The sequence below is a fragment of the Bos taurus genome, chromosome 11 (genome assembly GCF_002263795.3).
Source record: "Bos taurus isolate L1 Dominette 01449 registration number 42190680 breed Hereford chromosome 11, ARS-UCD2.0, whole genome shotgun sequence".
Taxonomy (NCBI): Eukaryota; Metazoa; Chordata; class Mammalia; order Artiodactyla; family Bovidae; genus Bos; species Bos taurus.
Genome location: NC_037338.1, coordinates 47,530,677 through 47,546,018, shown reverse-complemented (window position 1 = coordinate 47,546,018; position 15,342 = coordinate 47,530,677). Strand labels below are relative to the sequence as shown.

Sequence of the window (15,342 nt, the reverse complement as noted above, 5' to 3'; positions counted from 1 at the left end):
TGTCTATATCACAGTCTGTTTATGCATTCATCCACCGATGGATTATTGGGTTGTTTCAACCCTTTGGCTATTGTGAATAATGCTGCCAGAAACACAGATGTATAAATATCTGCTTGAGTCCCTGCTTTCAGTTCTTTTAGGTACATATTCAGAGGTGGAATTGCAGGATCAAACAGCAAATCTATCAGAGAAGGAAATGGCAACCCACTCCAGTATTCTTGCCTGGAGGGTCCCATGGACAGAGGAGCCTGGTGGACTACAGTCCATAGGGTTACAAAGACTCATACATGACTGAAGCAACTTAGCACGAATGCACACACGCACGGCAAATCTATGCTTAATTTTCTGAGAAACCGTCAAGCTCTTATCCACTTACGCACAGTGGCTGCATCATTTTACATTCCTTCCAGCAATGCACAAGTTTCTCCCCATTCTCGTCTATACTTACTTTGTTTTGGATTACAACCATCCAAATAATTGTGAAGGAGAGTGGAATTTTGACAGACAGAGGAGGGATAAGCCAGGCTTTCAGGCAACAGACGCTTGGGAGGGCTCTGGTATGAGATGGATTCAGTCACAGAAAGTCTAATGTCATAATCCCCAATGAGATTCTTTTTAACCTGCAAATAGACTGATTCAGCAGAGCGTTGGAAAGCCTTGCATTCTGGGTACCTTTCGATGCTGCCAGGGTTCATGTTGGCTCAGGTGTGCTGGAATACCATCAGCTCTCCGTGAGAAAGGGTGGGGCCAGGGATAAAGGGACAGACACACAGGAGGTTGGCCAGTCACCCCATCACAATGCCCAGGGACTGTGACCAAAATAGCCAACATTGTATGGGTCAGGGTTCATCTCACAGACTGCTGTGGTGAGGGACACAGCAGCAAGCCTGTCCAGGTGGCAGGGACACTTGGAACTGGCAGGGCTGAAACATCATTATCCTCTCGGCAGAAGGAAGGGTAGGTGCTCTTTGCATTGAAGTTGGCTTCCTGTCTGGGAGAGGAGCTGTCTATGCACAAAAAGGAAGGGACACAGGGGCTATTTGAGGTCTCTCAACCACCCTGATGGTCCACGGACCCTGAATGGAATGGCGCTCAGGGCAGGATGCCACGGGAATGAAATGGAGGAGCCATCCAGAACCTAGAGAGCCAAGTACGTGAGATGGAGTGGGCTCAGAGAGCTCCCCCAAGCCCAGGTAGAAAGGCCTCCCCACTAAGATATCAGGAATAGGGAGTGATTGGACCCATCCACAGCTGTTGTCCACCAAGAATACAGAGCCTCAAAACCATCACCCTGGATCCCTTCAGTCTCCACTAGAAACATAGTTTGTGCTTCCGCATCAGGATGCCTCTAAGTTCCAGGCCTGACCATTGCTTTCTCAGGGCTGTTCAGAACCCTGGCTCCCAGGGACCCCATGCACTGGAGTTATCCCGGCTCTGGGAGCACATTCTGTTTGCATGAGTGCTAAGTCGCTTCAGTCGTGTCTGACTCTTTGCGACCCCATGGGATTCTCTGTCCATGGGATTCTCCAGGCAAGAATACTGGAGTGGGTCGAAATGGGCCAGGGTGGAAATGACTTAGCAGAACTTCGCAAATGCTATAACCTGGGGTTTATTTGCCTCCCCCGCCCAAAAAGGAGATTGCTAAACATTTACTAGCACAGCACTTGCTATCAGGTTCACCTCTGCCTGAGGGGTAAATCTGATGTTCTCAACAACTGATTCCCTCTGAGTCCTGCTGTAGCCCCTGTGCCCCAGGACCCCTGTCCACCAACCCATTTATCCCTGCTGCCATCACCAATGCCTGGCGATTGAGTCATATGATTGGTTGGTGGAGCTTTAGACTATTTTCCCTGCCTGTGGCAGAAACGGGGCTAATCATCTTGTCTGTGTCTAGGTCGTCTGCTATGTCAGGTGTGGTGTTCCCCGGACAGGTGAGTGTTGTGGGCTTCTGACCACTGTGACCACCTCAAGATCGGCAGCATTGACAAACAGCCCCAGGGAGGGCCAGGCTCCTTGAAGCTCCCTCTGGTTACCAACCCTGCATGGCGTTCTTTTTTTTTTTTTAAATAAGCAGAAGAAAGTTAAGAGTTTATAGTTTTCTGGAGATCCCTTTACTTGCTTCGTGTACATTTATTGTTCACCCACGGTGTGTCGGGCAGTGCATTGGGCTTTAAGGTTGAAAAGATGCCTAAGATTAAATCCTAATCGAGTATCCTTCACTAAGTCAGTGATAGCACACCGTGATAACTACTGTAGTGAGGGATGTAAAATGTGCCGTAGAAGCAGAGGAACAAGAGTTTAATTGTTGGAAGGTAGAGAGAGATGGGAGGGAGAAATTTGGGGGGAAGGGATTTAATATGGGTTTTGGAGGATGTGTAGGAATTTGCCAGCAGGTGAAGAATACAGCTCATGTTTTCAGCTGGAGATAAGAATATGTGCCAGCCACCTGGGAAGAGTCAAAAGCAGTGAGGCTGGGGTAATGGGCATAGAGTTGGGCCAAGGGGGTTTAGATGGTAGAATCAAGTAGAAACCAGATCATGAAGAGCTCCAAATTCCAGGCTCAAAAGTTAACCTTTGTCCTACAAACAATGAGAAGTCACTGAAAGCCTTTAAGTGGAAGAACGACATGTTGAAATCTCTTGTTTAGTGTTCTCCCTTAACCTTTAGGCCCCTGTGGATTTGGACATATACCAAAGCTCCTACATGATCGACTACAAACCTTATGGGAAGCACAAATATGCCAGGGTCACATCAGAAGTGGTAAGCAGTCACTCAGTCCTGCCTTCCATTCAACGGCCCACTGAAATCCTCTTTATCCATTTTTATTGTGAGTGTGGACATTGAGGGCACTTACTGAGAACAGTGTCTGAAGCCAGGAGATCTAAAGAGGTATTCTGTGTGTACGTGTGTGTACTGTTTTATTTCATTTTTGGCCATGCCTCGGGGCATGCGGGATCTTCCCTGACCAGGAAGGAACCAGTGCCCCCTGCAGTGGGAGGGCGGAGTCTTAGCCACTGGATCACCCGGGAAGTTTGTGTGTATTGTTTTCAAATATACACCAAGTAGGTCACCCATACAACACCTAGTAAATAAAAAACATTTACAGTTTAAATAACGTTGATAAACTCCAACGTACCTATTATCAGCCAGCTTAAAACACAACACATTAGAGCCCTGCGTGCCCCTCCCTGTTCCCACCCCTCCCCTGACTTCCAGAGGTAATCATTCTTCTGAGTTTTGGGTTAAGCACTCCCTTATATGTGTGTGTGTTTTAAATAGTTTTACCTTTATGTATGTATCTCTTTAAATGGGAAGCTTGGCATGCCGCAGTTCACGGGGTCTGGAAGAGTCAGACAAAGCTTGGTGACTAAACAACAGCAATCTCTTTAAATAAATTATTTAGGGTTGCTCTTTTGGAACTTCATTATATAATTGAATCATATTATTTGTCCTCTTCTCTGACTTCTATTGTTTTGCTGAACATTATGGCATGTTATTCATTTTCTGCGATATAAATATTATATTGCACAAAGATGCCATGACACATTTGTCCCCTCTCCTGTCAGTGGACATTGGGGTTATTTATTTTTTGTGACTCCTCCCACCCACAAATACTGCAATGAAGATGAGGCAGGGCCTCCTGTGCAGGCGTTCACCCCTCCCAGGAGTGGAATTACTCGTTGGAGGTGACATCACTGTTCCAAAGTGGATGTAACAATTTACTTTCCCACCAGGACAGTCAGGTAGCTCTCCAATCTTGTCATTCCTTGGGAGTGGTAGACTTCTTTTCAGTTCAGCCGTTCAGTTGTGTCTGACTCTTTGCGACCCCATGGTCTACAGCATGCCAGTCTTCCCTGTTCATCCCCAACTCCTGGAGTTTGCTCAGACTTATATCCATCAAGTCGGTGATGCTGGGCTTGAAATAATATTTTCTTGTGGTCATAATTTTCATTTCAGTGATTTCATCTTTCATTTGTTCATGGCTGTTTATTTTTCTGCTTATGTCACTTGTCCACTTTTCTATTGAGTGGCTTGTCTTCTTCTTCTTAATTCGTATGGGTTCTTTAAACATTCTGGACTCTTACATGTGTCAGTTATATAAGTGGCAAAATTCAGTCTGTGACTCGTCATGTCACTCTTTCACTGAATAGAAATTCTTATTTTAATATAGGTAGATGTGTCAGTCTTTTCCTTTATCATTTGCTCTTTTCATTGTTGTTTAGTTGCTAAGTCGTGTCCAACTCTTTTGAGACCCCATGGACTGGAGCACCACAGGCTCCTCCATCCATGGGATTCTCCAGGCAAGAATACTGAAGTGGATTGCCATTTCCTTCTCCGGGGGAATCTTCTTGACCCAGGGATCAAAACTGCGACTCCTACATTACAGGCAGATTCTTTACTACTGAGCCACCTGGGAAGCCCTTGCTCTTTTTAAGCCTTGTTTAAAGTTCCTATCTTGAGGTAACCCCACTAAAATTAATAAGATCTATACAAACAAAGGTGGAACCGTTTCTGAGATTATTTAGGAGAAGCAAAGTGCAGACTGGAATGATAATATGTATCACTTGTGTACAGATGGAAGGCATCTGGATATATACGTGTAAGTTTACATGTACATCAAATATTTCTAATAAGACACAGAACACTCTGATGACAGTGGGTGTCCCTGGAGAGGGGACCTGAGAAAGAAGGAGGGTAGGAAATAGACTTACTTTTCGCTATAAACCCTTTTGTACTATTTCAGTACGTCCTTCTGTTGTATATATTGCCACTCAAAAACTAATCTCTAGAAAGTAAAGAAAAGTATACCCTGTCTCATTTATTTATTTTTAAATTTAATTTTCTTTTTTTGGCCACCTTGCGGTATGTGGGATCATAGATCTCCAACCGGGGATTGAACCCATGCCCCTGTAGTGGAATCATGGTGTCTTAACCACTGGACTGCCAGGGAAGTTCCAAGTGTGCTCTGTCTTGGAGACTACCTAGGAAGAAGCTTCACTGTTGCCTCGCTCAGCCCTCTTTTCGTATATGATTTATTTCCACAGCAAGCAAAGCTGGACACCCAACTCCGGGACAAAGAGTTCTACAGACCCACCCCCAGCCCCAACCCCAAGCTAGAAGATGGATACCCTGCCTTCAAAAGGCCCCACATGACTGCCAAGGACCTGGGGCAACCTGGCTTCTTCCCACCCCAGGGCCGTGTGGGCCCAGTGGAGGATGAATGGAGGTTCACCAGCACCTGTCCATCTGTGTACCCAGCTTCCCACGCTCTGTACCTGGCCCACGGCGACCCAAACCGGATTCAACAGAGCGCCGACTTCCCCTGTCTTCTGGAGCCTGAGCACCAGCCCGCCCCAGACGTGGGCAAAGGCTACTTTCTACTGCCCGGCTGTGCCTGTACTTATCACTGTACAGTCAAGGTTCCCATATTGAACCGATGGGGCCCCTTGATGCCATTTTACCAGTAGGTAGGCTGAGAACACCTTCCAAGGGCCCTGTGGAAATTCCTTCTTCTCACAAGGAAATCCCTTGAAGTACGGATTGGAGAACTAAAAATAAAACTCTGGAAAGACGATCCAGTGGCACCAAGACTGTGCTTGTTTGACTTGGCCTGCCTGGTTTGACTTGACTCCCTGGCCTGCCCCGGGGCACAGCATCCCCGCCATAGAAGGAAGATGGGAGGGAGGGAAGAAGGGAAACTGGTATGTATGAAGGGTGGAATATGTGTGTTTCAGTATAAGTAAGAACCTTGCTGTAAGGAGTCTTACAAAAGGGAAAATAATCATGTTTCCCATAGTCATTGAAAGTTGGGTAAGATTATAAACCTTAAAATGCTGTTGGATAAGTTTTTACCTCAATGCTCTTAATTCATTCCGCACTCCCACCCTCGTAGCAATCAACAGTAACCATTTAGAGGGCTTCATTTCCTGTATTTCTTCTTGCTCAGTGGACCTTGGGGAACACAAATGTAAGGGTCAGTTAGGAAACAGGCTAAGGTGCTGTAACAAAGAGAACCAAAGTACAAAGTCTTGAAAAATGTACTAGTTTGTCTCTCATCTAACAGTTTAGAGGTAAGCAGGTGAGAGAAGAGGAAAGGGCGTTCTTTGTAGCAGTTTCTGGCTCTGAGTCCCAGGTGACTGCTGTGGAGTCCATTGTGCCCCCATCCAAATTCATATGTTGAAATCCTAACCTTTAACGTGACTGTATTTGGAAACAGGGCCTTTCAGTTCAGTTCAGTCACTCAGTTGTGTCCGACTCTTTGTGACCCCATGGAGTTGGGGGTAATTAAGGTTAAATGAGGTCAAAAGGGTGAAGGCTTAATCTGAAAAGACTGGTGGTCTTTAAAAAGAAAAAGAAAAAAGTAAACACACACACACAATGAGAGCTCTACACACACACACACACACACACACACTCCAAAGAAAGGCTATGGGAAGATACACACACACACACACTCTCTCTCTCTCCAAAGAAAGGCTATGTGAAGATGTAGCAAAACGTTAGCCTGGGAGCCATAAAGAGGTCTTACCCTGCCAGATCTTAATCTTAGATCCTCCAGCCTCCAGAACTGGAAGAAAGTAAATTTCTGACTGTTGTACTTTGTTATGGCAACTGAACAAACTCATACAGTGGCTGATTTTGTGACTGATAACTTTCAGTTAGCAGAGAGTTAGAAACAGGGCTTCCCTGGTGGCTCAGTGATAAAGAATCCACCTACCAATGCGGGAGACATGGGTTTGATCCCTGGTCCAGGAAGATCTCAGTGCCATAGAGTGGCTAAGCCTGTGTGCCACAGCCATTGAGCCTGTGCTCTAGAGCCCAGGAACCACAACTACTGAGCCCATGTGCTGCACCTGCTGAAGTCCGCATGCCCTAGAGTGGTTCTCCACAAGAGAAGCCACCACAATGAGAAGCCCTTGCACCACATCAAAGAGTAGCCCCTGCTTGCCACAACTAGAGAAAAGTCCTCATAGCAACAAAGACCCAGCAGAGCCAAAAATAAATAAATAAAATAAGTGCACACTTAAAAAAATGTAAGTAAGAAACCACCAGGGGGATTCAGTCAATGTCCCTTTTAGGGGCAGAAGTGACCCTCTTCACTTCCAGTCGTGTCCTCTTGGCCAGAGCTCAGCCACATAGTCCCACCCAACTGCAAGAAAGGCTGGGAAACATAATCTTTGTCCCAGGTGGCCATGCACCCAGCTAAAAGTGAAAAGTTAATGTAGAACTAAAGGTCGGACTTTGGTAGATCAGATCAGATCAGTCACTCAGTCATGTCTGACTCTCTGCGACCCCATGAATCCCAGCACGCCAGGCCTCCCTGTCCATCACCAACTCCCAGAGTTCACTCAGACTCACGTCCATCAAGTCAGTGATGCCATCCAGCTATCTCATCCTCTGTCGTCCCCTTCTCCTCCTGCCCCCAGTCCCTCCCAGCATCAGAGTCTTTTCCAATGAGTCAACTCTTCACATGAGATGGCCAAAGTACTGGAGTTTCAGCTTTAGCATCATTCCTTCCAAAGAAATCCCAGGGCTGATCTCCTTCAGAATGGACTGGTTGGATCTCCTTGCAGTCCAAGGGACTCTCAACAGTCTTCTCCAACACCTCAGTTCAAAAGCATCAATTCTTTGGTGCTCAGCCTTCTTCACAGTCCAACTCTCACAACCATACATGACTACTGGAAAAACCGTAGCCTTGACTAGATGGACCTTTGTTGGCAAAGTAATGTCTCTGCTTTTCAATATGCTATCTAGGTTGGTCATAACTTTCCTTCCAAGGAGTAAGCGTCTTTTAATTTCATGGCTGCAGTCACCATCTGCAGTGATTTTGGAGCCCAGAAAAATAAAGTCTGACACTGTTTCCACTGTTTCCCCATCTATTTCCCATGAAGTGGTGGGACCATTTTTGCCATGACACATGAGAAGGCATCCCCTTTATAGGATCGCACTAAACACTGGTGTTTCTGTAGGGAATCTTGTTAAAATGCAGATTCCAGTTCAGTAGGTCAAGGATGGAGACGAGGGACTTCCCTGGCGATCCAGTGGTTAGGACTTCTCCTTCCAGTGCAGAGGATGTAGGTTCGATTCCTGGTCAAGGAGCTAAGATCCCACATACCTCGCAGCCTAAAAAACATTAAAAAAGAAGCAATATTGTAACAAATTCAATAAAAATTTTTAAAATGGTCAGTAGTCCACATCAAAAAAAAAAGAAAAAGATTAAGAAAAAAAAAAAGAATGAGAACAAGATTCTGTATTTCCAAACAAGCTCCCAGATGATGCCAGTACTGCCGGGAGATAAATCACACTTCAGTAGTGATGCTATACACAGTACTCTATTCCTTTTCACACTCCATTACTTACAGATCCAATTCTTTTTCATGACAGCCTGATAATCCATTGACTTGATTTTTTGATATATTATTTTCATATTGGTAGATAGTCATGCTTTTTCCAATTCCCTCTCTACAAATCATGCCACAATAATTATTCATAAACATATATCCTTACAAATGGTGCTTTGATTTCTATTAGGCAGAATTGTACAAATGGGATTTCCAGGTCAAACCATGTGAGTATGTAGTGTTAATAGATCCTACCAGAACAGCCTCCTTCCTGCCAGCAGTGGGTAAGAGTGCCTCTTTTCCCATCTCCCCACCAGCTTGTGGATATTATGAATCTTTAAAAATTTTGCTAATTTGATAAGATGGAAAATGGTATCTCATCATGTTTTTGTTTTGGCGGTTTTTTTTGTTTGTTTTTGGCTTTTTTTTTTTTTTTTTGGCCACACCACAAGGCATGTGCGAACTCAGTTCTTGGATTGAAACCAAGTCCCCTGCAGTAGAAGCATAGAGTATTAACTACTGGTTCATCAGAATGTACCAGCATAGTTTTAATTTAACTTCTAGCAATATATTGAATCTTTTGGCTACTGAATCTAACCATTGGGTTTCTGAGTTGCATCTTTCTCCCTTGAATTATTTATCTTTTTTCTCATCAATTTATAGGAGATTTTTGCACATTGGTCGATATAAACATTTATCTAGCACATGCTCCAAATATGTTCACTATTTAGTTTCAAATATAAAAGGTTAAATATGTAATCTGCATATATTTTCTCTGGAATATGTTGCAAAATGAAGAAAAGTGTGAAGAAGAAAAAGAAACCACCTGTAATCCCACTGCTCACTGACAACTTTGGTTGACTTTTTGATGCCCAGGGAGTCAAGGTAACTCTTAAATTATTGTGCAGTGGAGCCAGACAAAACTGGAAATCCACCGGTTTGGGGGAGCCAGGCAAAACTGGGGTTCCTGAGTTCACAATTTACCAGCTGAGGAGTATTCTAAAGACTTATTTCATCTCTCTGAACGGTAACTTACTCATCTGTAAGGGGTATTAATAATGCTCATACCTTTTGAGTGAACATAACACCTGTGATACAGTCTGTGTTTAGTTATATGCACATTTTACATGTTTATATGCATATTTACAAATCTCACACTGAACACATTATTTTACATTCTGCTTGGTCTTGTTGCATTAAGTATACACACTGTTACTCAACCTTAAACCTTCATAAATATTATTGCACGGACTAATTATTGCATAATTAGTATTGTTCAACATCCAAGTTTCCAATGATGTATTTTCTCTTACAAGTAACGTCACAGAATAAACTTTTTTCTCCAGTTAGGTAGAAAAAGAAAGATGAAGTTACTGGGTCAAAGTGTATGAATATGTTCTTGATGTATATTACCAAATCACTTACTAAACGGGTTTGGTTTTAAATTTTTATTGAAGTTGATTTACCATGTTGTGTTGTGCCTCTTAGTCCCAAAGCCCAATCTCTGGCCCCTCCCCCTTTCTTCTTCTCACAGGTAACCTCCAGTGTGTTCTCTATGTCTGTGGTGTGTGTGTGTGTTTGTCACTCAGTCGTGTCCAACTTTGTGACCCCATGGACTATAGCCCACCAGGCTCGTCTGTCCATGGGATTTCCCAGGCAAGAATACTGGAGTGGGTCGGCATTTTCTTGTGTGTGTGTGTGTGTGACTGAATATATGTATAATGGAATATTAGGCTTCCCTGGAGGCTTGGATGGTAAAGAATCCACCTGCAATGTAGGAGACCTGGGTTTGATCCCTGGGTTGGGAAGATCCCTGGGAGAAGGGAATGACAACCCACTCCAGTATTTTTGCCTGGAGAACGCCATGGACAAAGAAACCTAGTGGACTACAGTCCATGGAATCGTAAAGAGTCAGACACGACTCAGCAACTTACACTAACTAATAATGGAATATTACTCAGCCATAAAAATGAATGAAAATTTGCCATTTGCAACAACACAAATGAATCTGGAGGGTAATATGCTTAGTGAAATAAGTCAGACAGAAGAAAGACAAATACTGTATGCTTTCACTTATATGTTGAATCTAAAATGTAAATGAATAAATATAACAAAACAATTGGACTCACAGACATTTGTCTCCTCATCAGTTGTGAAATGCTTCCTACCTAGTATGTTCCCTTCTCCCTTACCTGTTATATTCTTTAGTGAATCTCTTTTATCCATGATGCCTTCCAACATGTCCATAAAAAAGGTATCTAAGAATGAAATTGCACTACTTCTCAGTACTTGTTAATAAATAACATTTTCCCCAGTGTTGTCATGTGAATCAGCTGTTTGAACATATAGTTTCTTCCACAAAATGACTTAGTTGAGGTGAAAACATGAATAATATTGTTTTCTTTCTTTCTTTTTTTTTTTTATGTCTCCCTCTCTCTTTACATGTTTCTTTTTAAAAATATTTATTTTTGACTGTGCTGAGACTTTGTTGCTGTGCACAGGCTTTCTCTAGTTGCTGCCAGCAGGGGCTACTCTCTAGTCGTGGTGCTCGGGCTTCTCAATGCGGTGGCTTCTCTCCTTGTGGTGCATGGGCTTGGTTGTTCTCAGGCACGTAGGATCTTCCCAGACCAGGGATCCAACCAGTGTCGCTTGCATTGCAAGGTAGATTCTTAACCACTGGACCACCATGGAAGCCCCCTTTCAGGGGTTCATCCTAGCGTTACAAGGGGTATGACTGGCTCTGCTTAAGATAGACAATTGAGCGTCCAGACGTACCTGGACAGCTCCAGGACTGGACAGGGCAAGAAGACTAGCTGAGCCCTGGGTCACATGGAGCAGGAGAGGACAGTGGAGGGGAATTCCAGGAGGGATCCGCTCAAAAGAGGAGGATGAGACCCCAACACGTTGCATATGAGGCACTAGCTTCACGTTCTCAAGTCTGAAGGCTGATAAATTGGGCTTTCTCTGAGCAACAGCCACTAAAGTCCCAAGTTTCTGCCTCAGAAATCTCTTGACTTGGCTCTTCCTCCGGACGCCGCTGCAGCAATGTCCTCTGTTGGCACAGGAGCGCCCCCTGCAGTTCCTCCTTGTATTACCCCTAGAGGAACCTTAGAAAAAAGGTCGGATTATTTCTCATCTCCCTGAAGAACCACACCTTTGGGGTCGTCACTGTAAAGGCCCTTCATATGTGGCATCAACCTTTCCAACCCCACCTCCCTGCCTTCCCTATACACACACACACACACACACACACACACACACACACACATGTTTCACACTTCTGTGCTTTGCACTTGCTGCTTCTGTCTGTCTGCTAGAAAGTCCTGCTTTCTCCCAACTGCATTATCACCTCCTCCAAAGAGCTTGCCTTGATAATCTCCTGTCCCAAGCAGTTTGGGTTCCTACGTCCTTTCATTTTTCCACACTTTATAGGGATGCTGTGAGGGTTACATGAGTCAATGCCTAGAGCCTGGCAAACAGTGAAGGCTCAATAACAGTAAGATATTTTTAATTTTTATTTTTATTATCTTTACAATTATTAGGGCTTCCCTAATATTTTTTTTTATTTTATTTTTTTATTTTATTATCTTTACAATTATTAGGGCTTCCCTAATATTTTTTTTTTCATTTTATTTTTAGGGAATATTTTTATTCCCTAATAAAATTCAGACAGTAAAGAATCTGCCTGCAATGCAGGAGACCAGGTCAATTCCTGGGTCGGGAGGATCTGCTGGAGAAGGGAATGGCAACCCACTCCAGTATTCTTGCCTGGAGAATCCTATGGAAAGAGGAGCTGGCAGGCTACAGTCCATGGGGTGGCAAAGAGTTGGACATGACTGAGCAACTAACACTTAAGATTATTATTATTTTTTTTTTTAAGATTATTACTTAAAATATAAAATTGTTTTATTTATCTTGGTGGCTCCTGAGACCTGGCACACAGCAGGTGCTAGATAAACACCGAAGGAATGAATGGCAGAGGACAGGCTTTCCAAGCCGAGACATAGAAAGGAGGTGGTCCCAGGCCTGACCTCCAGACATTTCTGTAGCTGCTTTCCATGCTCTGGCCTCCAGCTGCATCAGGCTCCAGACAAGGTGGTCTGTCCAACTTCAGCCAGCGAAGTTCTCTGTACCTGGCCATGTCAAGTGAAATTACCTGGGCAGACATTCTCGAAGATGGCTCACACCTTTGCCCACTGAATTCTACTCTCTACCAATCAGAGTCATCTTTGGGAAAAGCAGGATGGTGAGAACTTCAAATATAGTTTTTCAACCCCCCGTGCCACCCCCCCACCCCCAATATCCCTGGCCCCATGCCTTCCCAGTCCTGATCCTAGCCTGGACTGGTTGATCAATGGATCCAGGAGAAGCCTGCTATGGCCAACAGACATGGCAATTTTCTCAGCAGAAGGCTTTTAGCTCCATGCCTGGTTATTCCTGCAGCAGAACATGGCTGGGTACTAGTAGCCACCCCATCCGTCTTCATTGCTCTCCATGTTTAGAGCTCCCTGAGGTCCCCGGGGAATAGGAGTAGAGCACAGAATAGGGAGCAGGGGCTATGGAGGGGACCCATGTGCCAATCCCAGTGTCAGGCCAGGCACATGCCTTATAAAATACCCCTCATAACCATTGAGAAGATAATCTACCTCTCACTCTGCTTTATAGCCGAGGAACCTAAAGGATCAGGTGATTTAGCCAAATGTCACAGGATCTGAAGCGTGGCTTCTTTCTTTCATGAAATCCCATTTCCATGAAAACCTTCAGTTTTCTCATCTGTAAAATGAGGATAATTATACCCATCTTACAAGGTGCAAATGTGCACGTTAGTTGCTCAGTTGTGTCTTTGTGACCCCATGGACCGTAGCCCGCCAAGCTCCTCTGTCCCTGGAATTCTCCAGGCAAGAATACTGGAGTGGGTTGCCATTTCCTTCTCCAGGGGATCTGCCCGGTCTAGGTATCAAACCAGGGTCCCTGCACTGCAGGTGGATTATTTACCATCCAAACCAGTACATGAAACATGATAACACAGGGAACTATACTCAGTACCTTGTAATAATCTATAGGGGAAAAGAATCTGAAACAGAATATATATATATATATATATATATATATATATGTATATATATATATATGTATGTATATAACTGAATATATATATAACTGAATATATATAACTGAATATATATATGTGAATCACTCTGCTATATACCTGAAACTAACACAACATTGTAAATCAACTATACCTCAATTTAAAAAAATAAAGAGGTGTACTTAAAAGAAAATAAAAAGAATGTACATTAATGGATATTTAAAAATTTTTGGTAAATGTTAGTAAAGTGTTTTACTTCATTTGCTTAAGACATGACACATGAACTGAGCTCCCCGCCCCCACCATGATGTCAATCTGATGGGATGTTTTTGTCATTCCTTGGCCTGGGGTGGGGCCTTGATGATGAGGCTGCAGAAACAGGACTGGGAGGCTTCTCTGAGATAATACTAACAGCCCTTACATGTGTATATTCTTCAGTGTTTACAAAACACAATCGCAGATGCTATCTCCCAAGATGTTCATCTCATCTCTGTGACTTGGGAATTCTTAGCCCCATTTCACAGAAGGATAAGTACCTAAGGCAGGGCGGGGCTGCAGACCTCAGGCTTGTGCTGCAGTGTGCCCTCTTCTGGATCAAGTGGCCATCCACTGTGGATTGGAAACTCTGAAGTCACGCCTAGCAGGCAATACTATCTGAGCACCTTGATAAAATGCTGATCCTCAGCCCCAGCAGGTGTGGGTGGAAAGTCACTAGGTCTGGAGCAAATGTCAAGCATCTGCATTTTCATCCAGTTTACCTGGAGATTGGCTCCCTGGTGCTCTGAGAAGCAGCAGAAGAGAATGCCGAGTTCCTGGAAGTCTTGACAAGATCAGCCAGTAGTAAATCTCTGATGGAGCTAAATCACAAAGTGGGGTGCAAGAGACAGCATGGAGGGGTGGAGGTGGATCAGAGTAGCAGCTTTTTTTTTTTGACCGAGACACACTGGCTTATGGGATCTTCCTTCCCTGATCAGAGATTAAACCTGGACCCTTTGCAATGAGGGCTTCCCCTAGTGACTCAGCAGCAACCCGTTCCAGTATCCTTGCCTGGGAAATCCCATGGACAGAGGAGCCTGATGGGTTACAGTCCATGGAGTCATAAAAGAGTCGGATACTACTTACAGACTAAACAACAAACAACAGCAATAACCTTGGCAGAGAAAGCCCCAAGTCCTAATCACTGGACCATCAGGGAATTTCAACACCTATTTAAATGTCTCAAGAGTATTTTGGCCACACAACAAGCCAGAATGTGTGCATTAATTTCCAAACATCTCCCTTGTGGCTCAGCTGGTAAAGAATCCACCTGCAACATGGGAGACCTGGCTTCTATCTCAGGGTTGGGAATATTTCCTGGAGAAGGGAAAGGCTACCCACTCCAGTGTTCTGACCTGGAGAATTCCATGAACTATACAGTCATGGGGTCATAAAGAGTCAGACACAACTGAACGACTTTCACTTTCAAAACATGTGTGTATGTGTATATACATATGTATGTACACACATACACATATGTGCACATACATGTACACATGTGTGTATGTGTATATATGTATATGTTTCACTTATAAGAAGTGCTTGGAGTAGTCAAACCCATAGAGACAGAAAGAGAAATGGTGATTGCCCAGGGATAGGAGGAGGTGGAAAGGTGATGATGTAAAAGTTCTGGAGGGGGATTGGTGATGGTTACACAAAAGTCTGAATATACTCAATGCTATTGAACTATACACTTAAATGTGGTTTGAATGGTACATTTTATGTTATGTGTATATTTTATCACACACAAAATATATAAATATGTGTGTGTGTTAACTCACTTAAGTCATGTCTGGCTCTTCATGTCTGGCCACCAGGCTCCTCTGTCCATGGGATTCTCCAGGCAAGAATATTGGAGTGGGTTGCCATGTCTTC

General features: G+C 43.9%; 1 protein-coding gene across 3 annotated transcripts; it reads left to right on the top strand.

Moving 5' to 3' along the window:
- The first annotated feature begins 488 nt into the window (after window positions 1-488).
- On the top strand, window positions 489-5,575 carry TEX37 (testis expressed 37). Of its 3 annotated transcripts, none has more exons than XM_024999192.2 (4): window positions 489-957; window positions 1,895-1,931; window positions 2,648-2,760; window positions 5,046-5,575. In XM_024999192.2, the coding sequence occupies exons 3-4, from the start codon at window positions 2,704-2,706 to the stop codon at window positions 5,466-5,468; spliced, it is 480 nt and encodes a 159-aa protein (XP_024854960.1). In that variant the 5' UTR covers window positions 489-957; window positions 1,895-1,931; window positions 2,648-2,703; the 3' UTR covers window positions 5,469-5,575.
- The last annotated feature ends 9,767 nt before the right edge of the window (window positions 5,576-15,342 follow it).

What these genes read in the sequence shown, in the direction of transcription:
- TEX37 (XM_024999191.2), top strand. Translation starts at nt 1,905, where the DNA reads ATGTCAGGTGTGGTGTTCCCCGGACAG. An exon ending in GTGTGGTGTTCCCCGGACAG is followed by an intron (nt 1,932 to 2,667) that starts GTGAGTGTTGTG and finishes CTTAACCTTTAG; the next exon opens with GCCCCTGTGGATTTGGACAT. An exon ending in CCAGGGTCACATCAGAAGTG is followed by an intron (nt 2,761 to 5,045) that starts GTAAGCAGTCAC and finishes TTATTTCCACAG; the next exon opens with CAAGCAAAGCTGGACACCCA.